General features: G+C 31.5%; 1 protein-coding gene across 2 annotated transcripts; it reads left to right on the top strand.

Moving 5' to 3' along the window:
• Positions 1-1,204: 1,204 nt before the first annotated feature.
• Positions 1,205-14,220, top strand: LOC126733351 (probable indole-3-pyruvate monooxygenase YUCCA10). Of its 2 annotated transcripts, XM_050436604.1 has the most exons (5): positions 1,205-1,217; positions 6,027-6,625; positions 10,397-10,630; positions 13,683-13,805; positions 13,898-14,220. In XM_050436604.1, exons 1-5 carry the CDS (start codon positions 1,205-1,207, stop codon positions 14,087-14,089), a joined length of 1,161 nt encoding a protein of 386 aa, XP_050292561.1. In that variant the 3' UTR covers positions 14,090-14,220. The 2 variants fall into 2 exon arrangements, with proteins under 2 accessions (XP_050292561.1, XP_050292560.1); XM_050436603.1 differs by lacking the exon at positions 1,205-1,217 and having other exon boundaries at positions 6,011-6,625.
• Positions 14,221-14,829: the final 609 nt, after the last annotated feature.

Here is a 14,829-nt window from a genome sequence, read left to right as displayed (position 1 = left end):
AGATTTTTGAGATAATATCTTTGTTATGGTTATCAATTATGACAAATTTTCCATTGTTATGGTTATCAATTATGACAAATTTTTTATACATGAATATTGTTAATGTATAAGTTATTTTAATTTGAGTAAGTGACACTTATGGTTGTTTTGATTGAGGGGGAAGGAGGGGGAATAGAGGGGAGTAGAGTAGAGTTGGCTGAAAATAGATTTTCAGCCAACTCTACTATTTTCAGTCAATTCTACTTTATTCAGCCAATTTTATTCTACTCCCCTCTACTCCCTCTCTTTCCAATGCTTAATCCAAACGGGTCCTAAAGGCGACACTAAAGACAAAAGGCTGCTTGAGCAAGGAAGCTGCTAATTCAAACGCAAATTCCATGTTGTCGTATTGGTTTGCTTCTCCAAAGCCCCCTTTGCAGGTCTTGGGTTTCTTGGTTTGTAGGTGTTTTTGAGCTACAACTTTGACAATCAACAAGCACCTACTCCTATCAAAATGAAAAGTAGCAAGCGGAGCTTGAAGAAGTGAGCTCCAATCAAAGTCAGTAAGGTAACCACACGTATAGAGATACTACTTGCTAGGGTTGTGAAGTAACTGAGATTTCGCCAGAATGCTGTTGACATGCTTACAGTGATCCAGCCACCATATTTCTATTGACAAATTGTATAATTGTTTGTTGTAAGGGAAATGTTAATGAATGTTCTAAGAGCATTAGTTTAAAAATTATTTTAAGAAACATTTTATGGAAAAATGATAAAGCAATTGATTATGTTGACAACTTTTTATATTTCCTATAAAAATAATGTTAAAACTTTCTAATATGTTTGAGCTTGGTGAGAGAATGTAATTAAGTGTGTGTGTGTTTAGTAGTTAATTTGTTTCTCAAAAAAAAAAAAAAATTCTAATATGATTTATTAACAATTACTTTAAGGAAAACCATTAACATGAACCTTGTTGTAATGCTAGCTACTATTACACCATTGTCGAACAAGTTGATGATTGTAGCTCCATTGGCCAAGTATTAGACTAGATGCAATAGCTGAAGTACTGACTACGTAAATGATACGCCACCCCTAAACCCCTTATTGTATAACATGGTCATGCATACACCCCTTTTCTCCTCATTAGACAATGTTGAAATTCTGTCCAAATTTCTAGTTTTCTGATTTTCCATTGAAAAGTCATGAATTTCTAGATATTATCAAAATGCAGAAATTTTGTTCAAGAAATATTTATGAATTTTAAATTTTAGTTCAACACCTTATTTTCCAAGATAAACAATAAATATTAATACCTAATTATCCATTATAATAATTGTAAGGACACAAAATCTTTAACGGCCCAACAACGATGGTGGGCTCGCACATGGAAAGTCCCTCACAATAATATTTGTAGAGAGTGGGCTTGAAAGGCCAGCGTTGGATCACAGGGCGACATTTCGGGCCGGACTATAGGTGAACCAATATGAGAAAGAGCTTTGGGCTGGATATTCAGGCCCTTCAATCTTGTATCCAGGAGGATTTGGCTCCTCGGATCATGTCCGAGGAGCGATGGTGCTGTCCCCGGTTACCCGTCGGTGGGTTTTTATGTGGTGTCCGGCGTATATTATCCAGGCATTCTCTTTCATCAAATCTTTCTCAAGAAGCTAGATGGGAGAGCCTCTCTTTTGGTCACATAACATTCTCTTTTATACTAGCCTACGTTCGTTGTCCTTCGTCCACGTGTAGGATCGATCTTTCCAGGACAGATATCTGTCCCATCAGTCTAATCCCAAAATTGCTGGAGATGATCCATAAAGCCTAAGATCCCGGCTCTGTTAGGGGCAGTGTCATGTCAGGGAAGGGTATTAAAGACAACTTCCCCAGGATATTTTCTGATCTTTCTAGCTTACTCGTGTTCCATTTCTATCCATGAAGTTTTGGACTTGCCGAGGACGAAACCGTCCTCGGCTGTGTCTTCGGGCCACTTTTTATGTTTCCTAGTTTCGAGCTTGGGCCCTGGCCTCCCTCAGTTTAGGACCGGTGGGCTTCCCATAAGCGCGTGGGCCGGACCCATAAACTATTGGACCCCACAATAATCATATGCATGTTGATGTGCATTTCTTACAATGAGCTCAAACTAACGAGACTATTAACATTAATCTATATATATAATAATAGGTGAAACTGAGAGAAAATACAATTAAATTCTAAATTGAAGTTTAATTTTGTGCCACCTGTCTTATCTAATTTTAAATTTATGTGTCAAATAAATTATTAGGTGCAAAAATCAAAGAGTCTAAATTCAATTAGATTCTAAATTGAATTTTAATTGAAGTTCAATTCTGTGCCATGTGCCCCATCTAATTTTTTAATTTTTGTGGCAAGTGAATTATTAGGTGCAAAAACTAAAGAGTTTAGATCTAATTAAATTCTAAATCATGTCTAATTTTGCGCCATGTGTCTTATCTAATTTTTTAATTTTTGTGTCAAGTGAATCATTAGGTGCAAAAATCAAAGAGTCTAAATTCAATTAGATTCTAAATTGAATTTTAATTGAAGTTCAATTTTGTGCCATGTGCCTCATCTAATTTTTTAATTTTTATAGCAAGTGAATTATTGGGTGCAAAAAACTGAAGAACCTAGATCTCATTAGATTCCAAATCATATATATATATATATATATATATATATATATATATATAATTGTGATGGTTTTAAATGTACCTGTGCATATGCACAGAGTTACATGCTAGTTAATTATAATTATTTATCTGGTAAACCAATCATTTCTAATTACTCATAATCACACGTGGTTAACCCTAACTATGTAAATGCCTATTATCCGTTAAAATCTTGATGTGTCTTGATCTTGCAATACCTAATTGGATCAAACTTAATATTTTTAAAAATTAGGTACACCATTTTTGTGTAATATTCTTATACTTTTTTTGGTCAAATTTTAAAATATGGAAAACATAAAAAATTGGTTACGTATATTTACAATTGATAGAACATGTAATTTTGTTTTATAACATGAAGATTGGGAATAATAATATTAAGCTACTACTTTTTTTCACTCATAATTATTATTAGAGAGAATATACAAGCTCTTCAAATTTTTAAGGCTACATTACAGATTAACTCTTTGCTTTGGCCAATAGCAAATCATTCATGTAACTTTGTTTTTCTCCATTTTAGTCTTCCAACTTTGGTTTGAGTTCACTAAATTCCTTTCATTTAGTTTTGTTTAAATTTTGTTTTTAAAGTCCATGCAGTTCTAATTTTTCTTCCAATTTTATTCTCAGTTCTTTTTCCCCTTCTTTCTCCTGAGCAAGAGACCTGAACCCGACCCGAATGTCTACTTGACCCACCCAAAGCCCTTTTATTCGGGTTGGGTTGGGTGGGTCCCTGCTCACCCCTACTTACATCCCCTGGATTTTTGTTTTAGCTAATTTAATTTTGACACTATAGCAAATTAACCCCCTTAATTTTGTCTTTCACCAATTTAATACATAAACTTTGATATTGTAGCAATAATACCCCCACCCCCCCCCCTTAACATTTTTTTTTTTTACAAAAAATTTATAATTCAACTTATTTTTGCAACAAATCATTATTTTAAAAAAAATGAAAATGAAGGGCTCTCATTGCAACAATATAAAAGTTTAGGGGGGTCTATTGGTTATAGTCTAAAGTATATGTATTAAATAGGCTAAAATAAAATTTAAGGGGGGTCTATTTCTTACAATATTAAAGTTTAAGTTTTAAATTGGTTAAAATAAAAGTTTAGAACTGCACAAAAAATAAAAGTTTAGAAGTGTAAGTACAAGTACCCAAAGTTCAAGGGTGTTAAAGGCATTTTACCCTGCTTTGGACTAAAAAATCATTTAAAATTAATTACCAAATTGTATCAGCAATTTGGAATTAAATATTATTCCATATTTGGTGGAAATGAGGTCATAAATGACCCATTACTAAGATTAAATGCATAAATACTAAATGTAAATAAAACAGTGCTGTAAGGGCACTTTTAATGTAATAGTTATTTTTATGATTGAGAAATGTTACATTCACAACATTTTTATAACATTTTCATAGTAAATCATAGGGGGTTAGTTGTTATTGGTTCAAATTTGAATCTAACACTAAGATTATTTTTTTACCCCAACAATAACAACCAGTAACAACCTGCTACTTATGATTTGTTGTAAAAATGTTGTGAAAATGTTGTGGATATATCATTTCTCTTTTATAATTTTTTTATAAAAGATATTCATATGATTTAGTTGTTTCAGTAGTTTTGTTATGTTTTTATTATAGGAAATAATCATTCCTTATGAATATCTATTCTCTAAAAGGGTTGTAAACTTGTAATAATTATTCCTTAGTAATTATAATAATTTCTAAAATCAAATACTTAAAAAAAAAATTTGTATGCATATAACAATTATGAAAATAAAAAATCATAAAAAATAACTCATCTTTCTCTCAAATTAAAAAAAAAAAAAAAATTCTAGAAAATACAAATGTATGATTATGATATTTCCTAAAATAGATCTTAAGTTTTATTCCAATGTTACAACTCATAATCAAACTTATGTATTTAGGGCACATTTGGTAGACTGTAACCGTAATTACATAGGTATAGAAATAGGAAATACAAGAAATACAACATACTGTAATGTAATATTTATTACTATTTATTTGTTTGGTGACAACATAATAATAGAATCTTGAAGATAATGAAATGGAAATATTTTAAATCAAACTTAAAGATATATTTTAGGAAATATCTTAGTAAAAATGCAAAACTGACCCTTTAACTTTCACCTTTTGTCGTTTCAGTCTTCTAACTTTTAGTTTTGTCATTTCAGTATTCTAAGTTTCAATTTTTGTCAATGTTGTCTTCCATTAGAACTCAGTTATCTTTTTCCGTTAAGTGACTCTCTAACTTTTAGCTCTTTTTTTATAATAATTTTTATAATTAAAAGAAAATTAAAAAAAGCTAAAAAAAAAAAAAAAAAAAAAACAAGTAACCTGAGGAATCAAAACCTTGAACATGTCGAAGAAGTCCAATTCACGAACCTGAATCTGAGTCCCAAATGAAACATAGCCAACAAGGGCGTTCTCGGGCAACAAGCCAATGGCATGCCGCACGCCTCAAAGCCAATTTGACATAGCCCATCTCCTCCTCGATCATGCAAATATCGAGCACGAAAACGAAAACCGGGGAGAGTGTATTGATCGGTGGTGTGTTGAGCGTAGACTTCGCCGAGGAGATTGGTATTGGAGATCATGGAATAGTGAGGAGGGAAATGGTTGCGTTGGTAACAAAAGGGGCAGATCTAGATCTTGGCGGCGAAGACGACGCAAGTGTAAGGGTTGAGGACAGAGGCATAGGTTTTGCACAGATCTTGCGTTCGCCATTTCTGAATGTTTTTTTCCTTTCTTTTTTTTTTTTCTTTTTTTTTACAGCTTTTTTTTTTAGTTTTCTTTTAACTATGAAAATTATTATTAAAAAAAAAAAAAGTCAAAATGGTGTAGTTTTGATCACTTAACAGAAAAAGATAATTGAGTTCTAACGGAAGACCACATTGACAAAAATTGAAACTTAGAGGACTAAAATGACAAAACTGAAAGTTAAAAGACTGAAATGACAAAAGCTGAAAGTTAGGGGATCAATTTTGCATTTTTGCCTATTTTTTTAATTTGTAAGAGAGATTAGTTATTTTTTATGGTTTTTTCAACTCATAATTATTATTCAATGTACCAAACATGTCCTAAGTGGTAATGTCTACTTTTCTTTATGAAAAGAAACAAGATTCAAATCTTCCCTCCCTAATTGTTTGATTAATGACCTGGATGATAATTACACATAATATGAAGTCATTAATCAAAGATTCTTTCCTTAATCTCAGGTCATGTACCATTTATAAATAACACATCCTAGCCCATTGCAAGTACATAGAAATTGAAGCAATCCAAGCACTAAGGAAAACCTTGAGCTCTTAGTTTGTTTGTACCATTTTCAATGGAGAGTAAAGCAGTAGTTTTGATTGTAGGAGCTGGCCCTTCTGGCATTGCAACTGCAGCTTGCTTGACCCATCATTCCATTCCCTATGTGCTCCTTGAAAGAGAAGATTGCCATAATTCTCTTTGGAAGAAAGGAACCTATGATCGACTAGGTCTCCATCTAGCTAAAGAATTTTGCTCCTTACCATTTAAGCCACATCCACCAAATACCCCTTCTTTCATGTCCAAGGAATGTTTTGTTCGATACATAGATGAATATGTGTCCCAGTTTGACATCAACCCTCGCTACCACCGCTCTGTTGAGTCGGCTTCCTATGACAATTCTGAAAACAAATGGAGGGTTGAAGCTAAGAACACCATAGAAGGGAAGACGGAGGTTTATGTTGCTGAGTTTTTAGTGGTTGCTACCGGTGAGAATAGCGAGGGCTATATACCTGATGTGACTGGTTTGGATAGCTTTAAGGGAGAGATTGTACATTCCAAACAGTACAAATCAGGTCTGAAATATCAAGACCAAGATGTCTTGGTGGTTGGCTGTGGTAATTCCGGAATGGAGATTGCTTATGACCTCTCAAACTGCTATAGTCGCCCCTCCATTGTTGTCAGAGACCCGGTATATATGATCTCTCTCTCTCTCTCTCTCATTCATGCAGTGCCAATTCTACTATAATCTAGAATCAATTTGCTTCTACAAAAATTCTCTCACAAACTCTCTTTTGTGTTAACTTTTAAATATTTGTATAAAAAATTAAGACAGCACCTTTCATCATGGTAAATTAAAGAGTATTTAATGCATACCATACGTAATTAAATTATATTTTATTTTTATTAAATTGACTTGTATATTTTTAAACATGTCAAAGTTTTTTTTTTTTTTTTGGTAAAAATGTAAAGACTTATTTGATGTTAATATTTTTGTTTACGTAAGAAAATATGTTAAATCAAAATTACAAACATCCATGTATAAGCAATAAATTAATATTATATATATGAGATAGGTTTAAAGAAGTTACACATTTTTTAAGACCATTGATTTCTATAAGATTTAATGATTAAAAATAATCAATTGCCACATCAGCAAAATTTATTTTAGGCCTTTTTTTTTTTTTTTTTCTCCCACCTTATTTATTACAACCATTGATTTTTCTCTCCTTATTTATTTATTCATGCTGTCAACATGAGAAATTTTTTTTGATAATATAGGCAGTATGTGTATGTAGTTCACTATGCATTATTTTTCCATCCTTTTCAAAGTTGTAATTGTATATATACATCATCCACTTCAATTTTCAAGTATTCTTATTTTTATTTTACCTTGTCTTGATAAATTTAAAAGCATCTTCAACAAAATAAAGTGGAAATATATTTTGTCTTGTAGTGATAAATTTAAAAAGCATTTTTCAACAAAATAGAGGGGAAATATATTTTGTCAAGACCAACAAAAGTAGGAGTTGCAGTTTCTATTATAGCATAATTTGTGGAAGGAAATACTTCATAAACAGAGTAGCTGTAATATATTGCTCCTGGATTGTGGTTATATTACCCTAATTGTAAAATCAGGACATCATCAATAATTTGCTTATTTATTCATTAACCCACTGCTTAGAATTTTGACATCCAAATCAGATCTTTCAAACTCTTGAATGACAACTATTCAATGTTAGAGACAGTAAATCTTCAGGAAAAGTTTCAGATGATGGCACCAATGCCCCGGCCCGGCTACCCCTTGCTTTAAATAAATCCCAGTAACATCAATATATATATATATATATATATATATATATATATGTACGTATGGCTATATGCAACGCAAGTGACGGGATGGAGCACTGTGATATTATGTCACAAGTCTCCATAGCAAGAAGGGTGGAATAAAAGAAAATTATATCGGATTAATCTGGAGAAAAAAAAAATGTACTCATGTTGTAATAAAAAGGGTGAGAGAAAGAAAGAAAGAAATAAATAAATAGGGAGAGAGAAATCAATTGTTGTAATAAATAGGGTGAGAGAAAGAAAAATACCCTAAAATAAATTTTGCTGATGTGATAGTTGACTATTTTTAACCATTAGATCTCATAGAAATCAATGGTCCAAAAAATGTGTAACTCTTGTGAAGTTACACTAAGGATGAAAAAAACACTCATAGTCATATATTTATTGTTCCCTAGAAATTAGTAACTAAGTTATTAATTCTTCTTATTAAAAATAGAAAAATAAAAAACAGTATTAATTTTCTGCTATCCATCATTATGTTCATCTTCTCTCCCTCTCTCACATGGTCTTGAAAAGGAGTAAAGTAGCTAACATTCGTATGACACAGTGATTGAAAAGGAGTAAAGTAATGTTGCAGGGAGAGGTCACTTGTGATGTTACTTTGGAGAAAATTGTTTTTATACCCTGTGAAATTATTTTTCAACTAGACCAGAAAAACACTCAAAAATACATAGACGATTTACAATTAATAAAAAATGATTACAAGATTAGACCATACAAATAGCTTCGCCTTGTTTGAAAAATATGATTTTCTACAGGCGTTTTTATTATTTATTATTTTTATTATTATTATTATTTTTTTAAGATTATACAAACGATTGAAAGAAATCCAAGGAAACAATGACTTGGATTTTTCTTTATCCCCCAGCTTTGTGTGCTTTACGGCCTGAACTATTTTTGTCCATACACCATAACACTATTATTATTATCATCTGCTAAAATAGAATTAAAGTATTTGAGCAGAAGCGTTCTTTAGGAAGAAAGGTAACATGCTAATTAAGGTGGCCTGTATAATAATAATAATAATAATAATAATAATAATGAATATTTGGGGTTAGCCTAACAACTTTGTGTTTCTTGTTCTAGAGCGATTTGCCTTAGATCTTAGTTGGGTATACAATTTAACCATTGTATAATTAAAGGTTGCTTGAAAGTACATAGAACACTAAGACTGCGTGAGAGAGGGAGAGAAAAATTCTGACTCTACTACTAGTTGAATGCAAGAGTAAATGCTTCTTTTCTTGTTCTCAGTTAAAATAGATACCATTATTGCCTTCTCAAAAAAAAAAAAAAAATCATTATTGCAATCTATTATATATACTGACGTTCTTCCATCTTGTTCAGGCAGTAGGAGGTCATTTTGAGCTTATAAAGCATTTCTATGCAACAGAAATATCAGGACAACTCTGCTATTTTTTAGGTTTAGGAAAATGATGGGTTCCTCCCTCCATACAGCAGGGCAGCCCAAATTGAGCCTAAATAGTAGAACTGCCACTTTTCTCCCTACAACATAAAGAGAGCTAATTTCATCTTTTTTGTCTTCAAACCAACCAACTTAGACCAGTTTTTGTCTTGCATGCATGCTTAATTTATGGGATACCTCTCTCTCTCTCTCTCTCTCTCTCTCTCTCTCTCACTCCGTGAGTTGAGGTTGATGAGATCATGAGATCAAAAATAGACTGATGATGATAAATGCAGATTTTGCCTTCCGTCTTTGTACATATAGGTGGATTAAACGTTTTTTGAGCAACTAATTGAATACAACTTAATAAGCAGGTTAAGATAGTAGGGCATAGGAAGCTGTGATAGCGTGTAGGGAAAAGAGACAGAGAAGAGAGAAGAGATGAGAGTTTTAGAAGAAATTATTCCTTACACCCATGGTTTTACACCAAGAGGTATATAATGAGATCACTCTCTTACAGCATGTGAAATCCATACATGCTATGTGAGAGAGGGATCATGAAACCGTTTCATAAAATATTTTTTACGTTACACATTTCTCTCTCACTAATCTTGGGATCCATATACAAGACTCATGGAGGTTTTTTTTTTGGTAGAAAGACTCATGGAGTTCACCTTTATATGAAACTACCTAAAGAGTTTTACAAATATTATTCTTAGAATATGAGTATTAATAATTCTTGAACTTTTGATTTAAACAATTATCCCATGGTGGGACCCACGTGTGGGGCTCACCTCTTATGTGAAAAGGAGGGAGCATTGTTAATAGATTACCTAAAAAAAAATTTCTTGTTTGTATTGTTGGTAAAAAGCTAACGGATTAATTCATGTTATGTCCATGTAATAATAATTAATAAGGAAAAATCAAATAATTAAATGATAGAAAAAACGTGATTAAATTCATAAGAATATTAAAGGAAAAATATCAACAACAGCTTTTTGAGTTGTTAGAAGCCTAATTTCCAGCAAATTAATTATTCAAATAGAGAGTTAAATAAAGATCAAAAAATTGGATGGTGATATTTGTAGAAACCCAAGCCTATCCAAAAAGTACGTACGCTATGGGAATGAAAAAACCTAGACATGATTACATTACGATTTTAATGGAATTACTTATTCATGACTATTCTACTATTGCAATTGGTTGCAGTTTCATGTGCTGACCAGAGAAGCTGTGCATCGAGGAATGTCTTTAATGAAATATCTCCCTGTTCACGTTGTGGATGCTTTGACCATGATACATGCAGCTTTCCTTTTCGGCAATCTGTCCAAGTATGGCATCCATCGCCCAAATATAGGCCCCTTCTTTCAAAAATCGTCAACCGGAAGGTCTCCTGTTATTGATGTTGGAACAATAAAAAAGATCAAACAAGGAGAGGTTCAGGTACGTACCTTCATTTAATATTATTATAATAATTAGTAACTTAATTAAAATGACAACTACTTTATAATGTTTTTGCTACTACTGATCAATACATTTTTTTATCTAACAACTAAATCTGTTAACATATTAAGAATAGTACAAATTTGATTGTTGATAAAGATAGAAATAATTAAACATGCATGATGATGATAATTGATGAAGCATGGTTGGGTAAGGGAGTGGGATTGTGATTCTAGGGTTTCATTAAGATGGTGAAGCATGATATATCAAGGAGTAATAAGAGATGTTAGTTAAGCTATAATGATAATCCCAAAGCTATAATAGAAGGAGAAGGGATTTAAATCTTAGCTATTTCTATTTAAAATACCAGAAGATATTAATTGAACTATAAGATTCTTAGGCCTCGTTTGTTATGTAAGTTTAAACACATGTTTTCAGTTTTTAAACAACATTACACATATTCCACACACTTTTTCACTCACATGTATTTCTAAAAAAACTGAAAACTATTATTTAAACACAAGTACCAAACGGGCCCTTAGTTTTTCTTTTTTTATAGTTTCATACTCTTTATACTATTGTCTAGAAATGGCTCCACAGCCCCACCCAAAACTTCTTTATTTTTATTTATTTATTTTTTCTTTTCATTTATGTATATCTTTTATAGATCAAGTTTTATTGAACAAAATATAAAGAAAAATATTTCCCTTTATATCAATGTCTTTTTTAAGGGTATATCAATATTTTCTAAATATTCAAAAGTTTTAAAAAAGAGGGAAAAAAGAAAAAGAAAATTGCAAAAATTTTAATTCAAGAGAAAAAAAAAGGTTAAAATTTGTTTTTGATATTTTTAAAAAATGTTAGGACTTTGAATTTTTTTTTATAAATTTGAGAATAAGTATGAAATTTGAAAATAATTATATAATAAAATTAGTCGCTAATTCGTGCGATGCACGGGAATAACTGTTGGATGATTTTAGGGATAAAAAAAGTCATAACTTTTCATATTAGATATATTGAAATGTGTCTATTGGAAGGTCATAATTCTTTATATTGGATATATATTAAAGGTGTCTATTGAATGAAAATGTGCATATTGAATGAAAATGTGCCTATTGAATAAAAATGTGTCCATTGACTGAAAATATGCATACTGAATGAAAATGTGCATATTGAAGAGTCATAAACATTTTGGTATGAATAGTAGTTCATATTCATTTGGTAATTTTTTCTCAACTTCTTCTTTTTCGTCTTTCTTAGAAACACAAGAAACTTGTGGATTTTTTTCAAAATTGCTATTTGTAGAACACTAGAACCCAATAAACTTGGTTGTGTCATGGGGAGAATTTTGTGCCCATACACTATTGCACATATAAAAAGCCAAAAAATTATAATTGGACTAAGAACCAGTTATATATAAACTATAAATTTATATGGTGCGAAAATCTAATTCAAACTCAAAATAAATTTCTACTAAAACATAAAAATATTTTTATTACAGTAGTCAACGATGAAACAATAAGAAGAATAAATTGTGAAGTGCAAATATGCCAAACACACATTAAATGCCACATGTTTGATTTTAACTGCCATTATACTTTGATTTTACTACCAAAGTCTGGCCATTCCAAGCATGGTAATACAAACTTATACAAATTAGAACAAAAGTAATAAAATTGCCAACAACACAGAATAGTTAATAGGGTATATATTAATATTGAAGACAACGTTTCAACCAATAACAATACACAATACCATTCTTAGAGGAAAATATTAACATAAAACAAATGCGCAGGATTCAATTTTTTACAATGGCCAACAATTCAAGTATCAGTATAAAGAGGTATCTACTTTTTGATTATAGTGCCGAAGTCATGGCCATTTCATAAATTATAATACAATCTCGCTCTATATTATGGCCATAAGAAAATACTAAAACAACCTGTAATACTGCTTTAAACCAAATCTCCATTGCAACTACCTGATTCAAACCCAATTGTTAAAATTTGAATGGAGATGAGGAAATACAAAACAATAACTCCAATAACCAAATATGCTTAAATAAATAATCAAAGCCATTAAGCCAAAAAAATGCGAATTCAAACTCATTTTACAAAGTCAAACCGTGCACAAATAACATTATATATGTTGAGTAACTTTGGCACACAAAGTAAGGCAAAATGTATGTAACCGAATAGTATAACACCATCTTCTCAAAAAAAAGAATAGTATAACACCATGATCAATACTTAGAGCAATTTCTCAATCACAGTTGACCGAATTAGTTTCTAACCTTTTCATCAAGGGAATAGAGCGCCAATAATGTTGTTTTCTTATTTCTGTACTCCTCTGGCAGCAAAGAAACCGGGAGAAATAAGAGAGAGTTAAAAGATATAGTAACGGTAGTAAAATTGTATTGAAACGGTTTGTTTAATCCACCAAATGAAAAGACATAATTTTTCAGTGTTTTAAAATGTAAACATGTCACAAATTTATATAGTCATATGACGTAATAAGGAATGGTCAACAAAAAGTTAAACGTTTCGACTGTTAGTTATTATATAGATTCATCGAGTGATATTTTTCTAAAGCTTAAAAATCCTAACAAATAGATTAAAGATAATGGATGTTATATCTTTTTTTGCTTAATCTAACATAAAATCACTAATTTATATTCACGTGAATGGTATTATATTGTATGTGTAGTGTGCTTGTCCATAACGCATATAAAACAACGTATATTGTGCTTGTCCGTAACTGCTTTCCATTCTATACTAATTTCGCCACTGAGCAGACGATGAGTAATAGCCACTATATTAAATAACTAGCCTCAACATCTATGCATTAATGGAGGATTGAAGTTGGTTTTGTATGTATCATTTTGTTTGTTTTAAATGGCTGATAATAACTAATTTGAGATTATCATAATAGTCAAGAATATTCATTTAACTGTTGGAACTAAACTTGGTTGGTTTGGGCCTAAGGGATGTTTTTTTTTAATATGTTGCGGCACATAATTCTGACATGCAATCTATTGTTATCTTTGACACAGGTTGTCCCTGGTATAGTGAGAATCAATGAAGACAGTGTGGAGTTCATGGATGGCACTGAGAGGAAGTTCGCTGCGATTGTGTTTGCAACTGGTTATAAAAGCTCAGCTAATAATTGGCTTAAGGTACGTAGTTTGTTTTAACAATTTACTCAAAGACGAAGCTAAACTTCAAGAAATTTTGTACTTAATTATTGACTAAAATAATGTGTTTATAGGATTATAAATATGCTCTGAATGAAGAAGGAATGCCAAAAAATCCATTCCCAGCTCACTTTAAGGGAGAGAAAGGCCTGTATTGTGCTGGGTTGTCAAAGAGGGGACTGTTTGGAGTAGCGAGGGATGCAGAGACCATAGCTGATGATATCAACAAGATTCTAAGTGCCAGAAACTGGAAGCTCTACCTATAAGTCCTACACCAAGTACTACTGTGTGTCAAACTTAAATAAGCCCTCTGGTAGCATGTGTTCCAGAACTTTGTTTAATCTTCAATTACGTTTTCATCTTGTAATATATTTGTCCTGAAATGGGACCTATGAACTCAACTTTATGTCTAAAGTTGAATATATATTTTATTTTAATAAGTTGGCGGTGGCTGCCAACTATTATAAGAAAGTTCGATAAGCTAATGTGAGTGAATTTTCTATAAGACAAGACTTAGGCATTATTAAATCATTTTAGAAAACTTTTGATTGAAAAATGAAAAAATGACTAATTTTTTTAATGATTTTTTCAATTTCTCATAAAAAAATTCCTAAATTTGATGATTAATATGTGTCCTTAGGACATATATTAATGGGTCTTTTTGAAATCAAGCCAGAGGTTTTTTCAAATTTGGCTGTCTTTTAGGAAACTAGTTTCCTTGGATTAAAGTTTTAAAAGTGAGATGTATAGCTGATATGACTTTTGTAAATGTCGGCGTAGTCCTAGATTAGCCAATCTTAACATTCAAAGAAGCTGAAATCTTACAGAGCTTCTGTTGAGAACTTGAGATCATACGCAATGAATATGGTTATTTGACAGTAAAGACTAAAGAGTCTAAGCGGCATTCATTTCTGTGTTCCTTGTTTACTTTCCTTTTTGTCAACAACAAAGAGTGAAATTTTTAGGTATAGATCTAATTCTTTGCTCGCAGGTCACCCAACATCAA

The sequence above is a fragment of the Quercus robur genome, chromosome 6 (genome assembly GCF_932294415.1).
Source record: "Quercus robur chromosome 6, dhQueRobu3.1, whole genome shotgun sequence".
In the NCBI taxonomy this organism is placed as follows: Eukaryota; Viridiplantae; Streptophyta; class Magnoliopsida; order Fagales; family Fagaceae; genus Quercus; species Quercus robur.
This window is presented reverse-complemented; position numbering and strand designations above follow the sequence as displayed.

What these genes read in the sequence shown, in the direction of transcription:
- LOC126733351 (XM_050436603.1), top strand. Translation starts at nt 6,011, where the DNA reads ATGGAGAGTAAAGCAGTAGTTTTGATTGTAGGAGCTGGCCCTTCTGGC. An exon ending in CCATTGTTGTCAGAGACCCG is followed by an intron (nt 6,626 to 10,396) that starts GTATATATGATC and finishes AATTGGTTGCAG; the next exon opens with TTTCATGTGCTGACCAGAGA. An exon ending in TCAAACAAGGAGAGGTTCAG is followed by an intron (nt 10,631 to 13,682) that starts GTACGTACCTTC and finishes TCTTTGACACAG; the next exon opens with GTTGTCCCTGGTATAGTGAG.